The 9,328-nt window shown below is 57.5% G+C and overlaps 1 protein-coding gene across 6 annotated transcripts in view; it reads right to left on the bottom strand.

The window, feature by feature from the left end:
* Nucleotides 1–86: 86 nt before the first annotated feature.
* Nucleotides 87–9,328, bottom strand: part of RNF157 (ring finger protein 157) — a 95,150-nt gene continuing 85,908 nt past the window's right edge. For 3 of the 6 annotated variants that reach the window (XM_006145754.2, XM_006145756.3, XM_006145757.2), the window contains 5 exons: nucleotides 9,027–9,199; nucleotides 8,682–8,747; nucleotides 7,813–7,861; nucleotides 5,861–5,971; nucleotides 87–646 (listed from right to left, as the gene is read on the bottom strand). In XM_006145754.2, the coding sequence (XP_006145816.1) occupies nucleotides 525–646; nucleotides 5,861–5,971; nucleotides 7,813–7,861; nucleotides 8,682–8,747; nucleotides 9,027–9,199 (521 nt within the window). In that variant the 3' untranslated portion in view covers nucleotides 87–524. Of the gene's footprint in view, nucleotides 647–2,283; nucleotides 2,325–4,588; nucleotides 5,091–5,860; nucleotides 5,972–7,812; nucleotides 7,862–8,681; nucleotides 8,748–9,026; nucleotides 9,200–9,328 lie in introns of those variants that run through there. The other 3 variants (XM_006145759.2, XM_006145758.3, XM_006145755.2) reach the window with 3 other exon arrangements.

Below are 9,328 nucleotides of genomic sequence, written 5' to 3'. Positions count from 1 at the left end.
TTTCCCTTGTCCTCGAGAAAGGGGCTCCTAATGCCCTCGGAGGGAAACCACACATCCAGCCATGTGGCTTTCTTCCCTTCTTGCAGGAGCCCTCGGCAGCCCCACCCCAGCTTCGAGGTTTAAAGCTGGTTATGACGTGCCAGAGACCAGATGATGCCAGACGGGGCGGTGGGAGCAAGGCCTGGAACCTCGAGTCTTCCCGGTCTGCCCCGTAGGACAATGGGACCTAAGCAACAACTAGCCAGTGGGCGCAGCTCCACCGAAGGCCGAGTCTGCAGAAACCTCCCGGGGAGTGCGAAGGCTGCATGAGCGGCCATCTGAGTGGCATCAGCCCAAGGAGGAAGGAGGGCCTCCCCCCAGGGATGGGTCACGGTTATGGCTGACAAGGTGGGGAGAAGGAGCAGGCTGAACACCACGTTGGGCTTTCTCGGTGAGTGTAAAAGGTCTGCACGTGTCTTGCAGTAGTGCAGTGAGGACGGCGGATGGAATGCGAGTACAGACGGGGCTGGTGCGGGCTGGGGCTCTCAGACAGCCAGGGGACCCCACACGCAGGGCCTGTTCTCAGGGTCCTCCAGGCTGCCGGATGACAAGCGCCGACGCTGGGTGTTCCGACGACTGACAGCGTTGTCATCAGCCTGCCAGGTACCTGGGGAGGAGAAAGGAAGGTTACAGTAGCCGGGCCTCTGGCCAAATCCAGATGGTTGTCTCCAGCGGGGAAGCCCGGGGTGCAGCTCTGAAGCTAGCAGGATGCCTGCTCCCGAAACTCCTGAGCCTGGAAGCCACAGCGGCCGGGAAAGGACCAGGAGAAGTGGGTGCCTGCAGGGCAGGGCTGCTCCTGCTCCCGGGGGGCGGGGGTGGGTGGGGGTGTGTGTCACGGTCTCTGCCCCTGTGGCCCAGAGAGGGACACAGAGGTGTTCCTTGCTTTGTGACCTCATCCTAGGATCCACTTTTGTATCTGTACCCTGGTTTTGGAGTTCGCCTGTTAGCATGGACAAGGAGGGAGAGAGCAAGCTGTGCTTTTTATCAGGGCAGGAAGAATTGGGGGTGGGTGAGAAGAGTCTGCTTACTCAGGCTGGTGTTAGGGCTTCCTGGGGGGTGGAGGGGGTAGGAAGGCCCGCTGCCCCACGGGGGCAGGGACAGAGCAGCGCCCGCGTCTGTGGCCCTGGACCTCCTCTGCTCCAGCAGTAGGCTGAGGTTATTGTCATCCGGTGCCATCACTGAGGAGACCCCAGTCTGAGAGCCTCGGGTCCCATAGGCAGCACCCAGTAAACTCATTCCCCTGCACAAGGGCGCTCCCTACCCATGTGAAAGACCAGCCCCAGCATGTCTCCCTCTGTGCTCGCACCCCTCCTGTCACGCTGCCTGTCTGCGCGTGTCCCAGTAATGTCTCAGGGTAGCCATGCCCCGGCCTTGCTCCAGGCTCACAAGGCACTGACCGGTGACCTTGAGTGCGTGTGTCACTACTGCAAACCGAGCACCAGCCTGGAAGGTTTGCCATGAGGAGGAAGCGGATGACAGGAGCGTGCTGAGCCGAGCTCTCGACTCATAGAACGGGCTCAGCTCAGTCCCCGGCCCAAGACCTTGTTCAGGCCACACTACGCTCATGTCACATCTCCCCTGCTGGCCTGGCACCAGCGGGTAGTGGCTGGCGCTCCTTCTGAGGGAGGGCGGGGCCTCGAGATGAAGCTCTGTTGTGAGGGCTCCTGGTCCCAGCAGCCCTCCCCTCAGGGGCCCTCCCCGAGGATGAGGTGAACTGAAAGCCTCCCCTAACCCTGAACTAGCAGCCCACTTCTCACTGCGCAATGGCACCATTTAACGCCGTTAGACGGTCCACTCCTGGGGCAGGGCCGTGGCTTGGTCACGGTGAAACCCCCGAACCCAGCACAGAGCCTGATCCGGCTCAGAGCCCTCGCCCAGTGGACAGGGCCCACCAACTATAGGCGTGGGAGGCCACTCACAGATGTCCAGGGCCAGCCTGAGAAGGAAGTCCTTTAACAACTCCAGGACCGAACAGTTCACCTGCTATTTCCCATAAAGGTCTCACTGTGGCCATTTTCCCTAATGGTGGTCTCCGGGGGCGGAGAGTCTTAGGTCGCTTCCACACCCACCGCGAGCTTGCCATCTTTACTCTCCAGGGTGGGCATGAATCCGAGCTGCTTTGTCCCCTGAGGTGGCACTAAGTCTAGGGGTGGCAGGATGGATACACGGCAATGTGGCCTTTTAAGTCGGGAACCCCAGATAGAATGAGTGGCTGTTCGTTTGTGTAATTGCCGGGTCTCATACCTAGTCCTCAAGGTTTATGGGGCAGGACTCCGGAACTGCGGCTGTTCAGCGGGAAAGACCAGAAGTAAATGGTAAACGAGAGAGAAGACACACACGCACGCACAAAATCCAGTAGCAGCCACGACGCCAGCACCAGGCCACTGCCCGCGCAGCAGGACACACTGCCCCGGGAGGCTGCCCGGAGCACTGCCGCTCGGAATCCGCAGGAGTCCTGGCTCCAGACCCCACCGTTCTAGAAGCCTGAGCTAGAAAGCAGGTCCTTGAGGAACAGACTCGAGACTCAGATCTGAAGTCCCCGTTCTCCCTGTGCCACTGTGGGAAGGGAAACTGTCATGGCAAGGACGGGGCGCCCTGGCGAGGACTCCGCGGGCCACATCCTTGTCCGCGCTGATGGCCAGCCCGGCAGCAGCCAGCAGAGGGGAGCGAGGAGGCCCTTCTGAGCAGGCCCTTTGAGGCAGAAGCAGAGCTCAGAGACATAGTCTTTCAAGGGAGGTGGCGACGTGCTTCCCATCCCACGCCGGGTTTGGGGGCCACTGGGAGCATGAGACCTCTAGAGTAGGTCGTGGGAGCACCCTGGGGAGGTTCTGCCTGCCATGCCCGTCGGGCCTCACCCTGCCTCAGGGCTACAGGTGCCATCGTCTCTGCTGTCTCTCTCGGGAAGAGAAACAGAACCGGGCTTTCTTCGTGTCCGAAGCGCCAGCCTTCCTGGCAGCACCAGCCCTGGGGTGCAGCGTGAGGAGAGGAGTGAGCGGTATTTCCGGCCCATCAGTGTCTGTTGGTTTTGTGGACACGCCCCTCCTGTGCAGTTGTTTGAAAGCTGTCTCCACTGAGACACCCCCAGCTGTCTTCGCCTCTCCCCACCACACACACCCAGGGCCTTGCCACAGGAGGCCCCGGCCTCTGATCACTCTCACCATGTGACCTTCTGCCACGTCCCTCAGCACGGTCTCGCAGGCCCCCTCCACTTACCATCTAACATGCCAACCTAGACTCCCTCTAAGCACCTTTCCAAAGCAATCTGGAACATGCCACCCCCCGGGTGAGCAGCCGGGAATTCACGCTCAGCCCTGGCGCCTGAGACCTGATGCTTCTTAGGGGAAGAGGGGCTGGAATGACCCTGGCACCGTGGCAAGGCTCTCCCACCAGCTGGGTCTCTGGCACAGGGTATGGGCATGGCGCAGGGCATGGGAGTGCGCGGGATGTTCCTCGGCTCTGCTTCCCAGCGGCCCTCTGTGAAGGGAGTGGCATCTGCTTGGAGAGGGGAACAGACTCAAGCAGAGGTCAGGTGTAGGAAAAGCTGGCCGTGGGAAGGGGGAGCCAAACCAGCCCAGGGCGGCTCGCGACAGACGGGCACCTAGATGCACAGCCGAGCGCGAATAGCCTATTTATTCCACGGGACCCACCAAAGTGGACGCTCCTATCTGTAATCCAACAAACCCTTCCAGAGAGTTCCCCAACACCTGCTCCCAGCGTGAGGCTGACAGCAGAACCAGAGAAGCGCTTGCCATGGGAGCAGATGCACTGCCCCTCTCTGGTGGGAGCCTGTGAGACCTCTGGTGAGGACCTGGGTCCTCGCCCAGGTGTGTGCCCGGAGCCTCACAGGCCTTTGGTTTCAGGTCTGGCCCAAGGTGTGAACTCGATTTAAGGAGGCCCAGGTGCTTTCTCCTTCCAGTTCTAGCCCCTCGAGATCCATAGTGGAATAAACGTCGACAAGCAGGCTGGCTGAAGGGCGTCAGGAGGAGGAAGCCGAAGGAACAAGCCGTTTCCACCAGCGCTGCTGGCTGAAATGGTTCCCAGCAGCTCCCTCTGCAAACAGGGCCGGGCAGGAAAGGGAGGCCCTCGAGGCAGGCAGGAACCCAGGTTTCTCTCCTGCAGCCCAGTGAGGACAGTGCTTCAGAGCTGCCAGACGCCAGGCAGAGCTGGGGGAGAGAGCATCTCCGTCTGCTACCGACTGAGGACGCCAAGGAGAACCCTAACCCTGCCTGCGACCCTGCTGCAGAAGCAGTCTCACCGGTGGGTAGAAGTCAGTACACTCTCGCACGTACGTCTTCTTAGGAAGTCGTGGTCTGTGGCATGTGGGCTCCTGCCAGTCAGGGGCATGAGGCTGGGGTATGAGCACACCAGCCAATGGTGCCAGGCCAGGCACGGGCAGGGGCAGTGTTGGCACGGAGTGAACATGAACTTTCATACGAAGTCGAGGTAACAGAAATGAGTGTAAAAAATAAACAACGTGGACAGACACATTAAAAAAAAAGAATAACAAGTATTTACTCTTTTTTTTTTCTTTTTGACAGACACATATACGTTTGGCAAAAAGACGTGAGACACAAATGGACAGACGGAAGCCAGGTCAGGGGTCGGGGGAGGGAGTGAAGTGGGCCTTGGGCCCCAGCAGCCACGTGGTCACTGCTCCTTCCTCTGGACTCAGGCAAGAAGGGGGCTTCCTGGGCTGCGCAGAGGAAGCAGGTGCTCTGCCACAGCCTCGCCTGGCCCCATGGCGGGTGACGAGATCTGTGCAGTGCCATCAGGACATACTAAGTAGAAAATGACCAAAGAGTCCTTTGTGAGGCTGGAGAAAGTGTCTCCCGTGAACTCTGGCTTCCCCGCTACGCACTCGCGCGGGACCAGAGTGTGCCGGCACTGTGTCGACACAGGCTGGTGGAGGGTGGTCACCACAGGAGGCCACTCCATACTTCGCTGAGCGAGTAAAGCACTGGACCATGACGTGGCTGTTCTGATGTTGAAGTCACTCTTCTTTCAGGGAACATTTAAGGGGACTACACAACGCACCACATGAAGGACAATCTCTGGAGGGAAACCAGGAAGGGACATTTGATGGAGTCTGCTAGGAAGCACTTTTTTTTTCTTTTTTAGAAACACTTGGTTTTTCAGAGAAGTGGTTCTTGGGGCCCTTGAATAAGCACGTGGGATGGAAGGTCAGGGCTCCAAGTGTGATTAACACGGTTTCTTGTAGGAACATTGCCTAGGTTCAGTTTAGCATCACGAGAAGGGATAAGGGGCACACTGACCATATTGATCACAAGCTAAGGCTCCACCCCAACCCCTAAACTCTCCTCTGGGATCCAAATCTAATATGAACAATACAACTGGCACCCCAGAGCTCGCTGGATGACAGAGCCACTCGCTCGCCTATAAAACGCTGGCTTTTCAGTTCACATTTCTCCCGAGGAGCTATGGTTTCATGTCTAAGGGGCTCAGGCTATCTTCCCAAGGCTTCGTAGAGAGGTGTTTGTCTGCTCAAACTTCCTGTTGATGAAAGCAAGACCAGGCCACCAGCCGTGTCTGCAAGGCAGTGGTAGAGGGGGCATGGTGAGGCCAACTCGGAAAGAGAGGCCTGTCTGCTGTCTTCCTAGCCCAGGCTTCTCACACAGAGCAGTGGCCCTTCTTTGCAAAAAGCTCAAGGCTTCTCTCAAGGCCGCCTGGTTTCCTTTCAGCAAAGGTCTCCAACATCTTAGCACGCCCCAGGCTGCCTTGGCAGAGACCGCAGGGCAGGAGATGGGGCAGCGGGGTGAGAGCAGGGCAAGGGCAAGTTCATGTTCAGCAGACTGCCACTCACCGGGGAAGCAGACCTCAGAGCACAGCTTATTGTCCAGTGCTTTCACGCTTGCGATGTCAAAGTCATTGTTATTGTCACACTCCATACCTAGAAATGCGCATGTCCTCTGGCCTGTAACGAGTTAACGCAGTTAGAGAGGGGCTGGCTGGGGTTTTCTCTGCTTTGCTGTCCTTAAAATAAAAATCTTAAGGATGGAGACAAAAAAAATCAAATAATATGTTAAAAGAAAGACAATCATTAAGTGCGTAAAGAGTGGACAAGGACTAGCTGTGTGGGCGTGTCTGTGCTTCTGCGCTATCTTCTCGTCTTGCTACGTAATGCCTTCCCATCTGTGTTCCCTGAAGGGTGGTCACTGGGGTTGCAGGCTGGACAGAGAGCCCTGGCAGAGGCAAGGCTGATGACACCGTGGACAGCAGAAGCTGGAGAAGCCAGCGGGGCAGTCACCCCCACTCACTCCTGCATCGGTATTGGGTGAGAGTTGGGAATGTGTGTGAACACAGGGCTCTTCAAAATGAAAAATACATAAAAGAACAACTAAAGGCCTTACATGCCAGAATTTTGCATTATCAGATCAGAATTCACAAAAAGGTTTAGAAGTTCGTTTTTAAACTCACCCCTTTTCTTTTTTTTTGGAGAGTAATTTTGCTATAGAGCGTGTGCGCTCGCCAGAAAGACAGAGAGAGACAGACAGAAAGCGAGAAATCACCCGCCAGGGAGGATGGCCACGCTGCAATCCCTTCTCTTCCATTCTCCTCTCGGGATCTTGGGCATCCACATACATGCGCCCAGCCTGAGTTTAAGCCACCGGGTCCGGGACACGAACCGTGGTGGACTACATGAAAGTCCAGTGACATAGCCATTATGCCAACCGCTGGCCCTGCTCACCCCTTTTCTTTTGTGAGAGGCAGAGAAGAAAACACGAATCCACTGTGGGGGCTATGGAACATTGGGCCGAATGACCTGGCCACTCTGCACTTTTTAGAAGCAAATAGTCTACCAGGAAACCATTGCAAAGGGTAAGTCTTTCCAGCACTAAAACCATCTACTAGGCTGCGGGGCTCCAAAGTCTGTGGCTGCTGTGTGACAGCGCGAGGGAGGCCCTGCCTTGGTGCCATCCTCTTCTCCGGGCTCCTGGGCTAGGCAGGAGCGTCAAGGCCACATGCATCCCTGACGCTCCCCAAGCAATGGCCAGCGCTAAAGCAGAAGCAGCCAGGATGACAACCACTGGCACGTCTGCGTCTCGGCCAGGGCACGCGTGTGCTTGGGGGCGGCCTCTGTGCAAGGCGCCCTGAGCAGCAGGGGAACTCTGGCTCCTGGAACACATGGTACCTGCCGCTCAGGGGTGATGTTTCCAGCCCCCCTTCTTCCTACCTCCTAGCTCTGTAACAGAACTCTTCCGACAGAAGACCCAATTAAGGTCTGACTTATGGCAAAGGAAATCGCTGTGACAGCCCGGAACGGCTTGCGGAGGCTGAGCTGAAGACACGTGATGTGTCGGGGGGCTCTGGAGATCCCTCTTTTACAGTAATGTCAACTATTTTCTTCTCCAAAGCAAAACCTGACCGGTTGCGGGTAGTCCTTCCTCCCAGGAGGAACCTGCCAGCGCCATTATTGCCAGGGCTGCGGCAGCTCTCTGAGCAGCAGGAAGCTGCTCCACACCGAGGCAGATCCCAGAGGCTTTGCATCGGCGACCTGTGTGTGTAGCGCTGCCTGCGTCTTCTGCCCAGCCTCATCCTGACAGCCATGGCTCTCAGACCCAGAGAGCGCTGGGAAGGTCCCTGAGGTCACGGGAGACCCTGCTTGCTTTGATATGCTATCCAGAAGACAACCTGTCCCCAACAGCCACACAACTGAGCAGTGCAGCAGGTCACACCAGTACCCCTTTCTTTACCCTTGCGAGGCTACCCAGGAAAAAAAACGCAGCAGGGGGAGCAAAAGACCAGGTCGTTTACCATCTTCTTGCGTGGGTGATCCATCGTCTTCCTCCATAACGTCATTTCCCTAGGAGAGACGAAGGCTGATGAGTCCATAAAGTAAAAGAATCCATGAGCTGAAGACAGACTCATCGCCCCAAATCTCAACAGCAGGGCCTACACCAGTGCGCTTCCTGTCCACACTGACTGCCTGTAAGGCCACGTCAGAGGCAGGTTTTGCTAGACAAGGCACCATGGGCCTATAGGAACCAGGCAGAGCCACAGCATAGACCATGACGTCTGGAATGGTCTGTCCAGAATTCCCCTATTAATAGCTTAGCTGACACTGTTCCTCTAAGGTAGAAATAAAAGTGTCAAATAAGAAAGCAAATTGTTAAATTATAAAACCTTCAGGAATCCCTGCGGATCTCAAGTCCTACCCAGTTCTCCAGAGAGTGTGGCTCGAGGGACATTTCAGCGCCCTTGCTGTGGGAGCCCTGCCCGCAGCGCTCCACACTCCGCGGTAGGCACCCGTCACCTGAACAGTAACCCTGCACCCCTGGATGGGGCTCCCAGATGGGGCTGGTGTGCGGGGACAGGCAGAAACTTGTCACTCAGGTCTGGGTGTGCCTGGTGCAGGGAGCACCTGTGACCATCACCCCGCGTACACTCACTGGATGTGTGAAGGACAACACACTCTCTGGGTCCAGGGGCTGGCATGAGCAGTCCCTTGTGAACTCCCTCCACACTCATCACACTGGGACCAGGGCGCCCCTTTCCTGGACAGCCATGGGCCAGAGCGTATGGCTGCCTTCGCCTACCCACACCCCACTCCAAGCTGTGCCAGCAGGAAGGCCTCCCTGTCTTGTGTAAAGGGACACCTCTGCCTGCCCTGCCGGTGGGGTTACCTCTGCATCCTGCTCTCCTGCTGGGAGGCCAGCAAAGCTGCTATCTGGAGACTCGGCTGGAGCCCCCTGCAAGAGCAACACAGACCACGAGCAGTCAGCGCAGGCCCTCCTGCCAAGCTCTCCTGACGACAAGCCCGAGCTCAGGAACAAGCCAAAGCCTGAGCCCGGGTCTAAGCCCAAGCCCAGGTCCAAGCCCAGGCTCAAGCCACTTAAGCACAAAACTGGGCCAGATAGAAGAGCCAGCCCTCGGGTGCCTGCTTTCCCAGCAACCCAGCAGCCTCGTTAGGCTTATTTGGCCACTGCATGAACCAGAGAAGCCGGGGCGTTCCTGTACTCTGCCCTTACCTCGCCTTCTTCTGAGGGGGCCCTGCTGGCAGCCTGGGGGGAAGGGGGCGCTTCTCCTTCCTCCTCAGTGCCAGGGGCGATATAGGAGCCAGACATGGAAGAGACAGTGTCGGTGCTGATCTGGGATGAGGCCATGGACATGACAGACTGGGCCAGGCTGCTGCTGGCAGGATCTGCAGGCAGAGGAGGCGGGAGGAGACAAGTCAGGCTTGGCTTCTGCACTCAGCTTCTGCACTCCAGCAGGGAGGACTGTGGCTTTATCTTGCCCCCCCATCCCCAAAAGGGTGTTATAGTTAAGGTTT

This window comes from Tupaia chinensis, unplaced genomic scaffold, assembly GCF_000334495.1.
Source record: "Tupaia chinensis unplaced genomic scaffold, TupChi_1.0 Scaffold000159_1, whole genome shotgun sequence".
NCBI lineage: Eukaryota > Metazoa > Chordata > Mammalia > Scandentia > Tupaiidae > Tupaia > Tupaia belangeri.
Note: the sequence above shows the minus strand (reverse complement) of the source record. Positions and strands in the feature narration are given on the sequence as shown.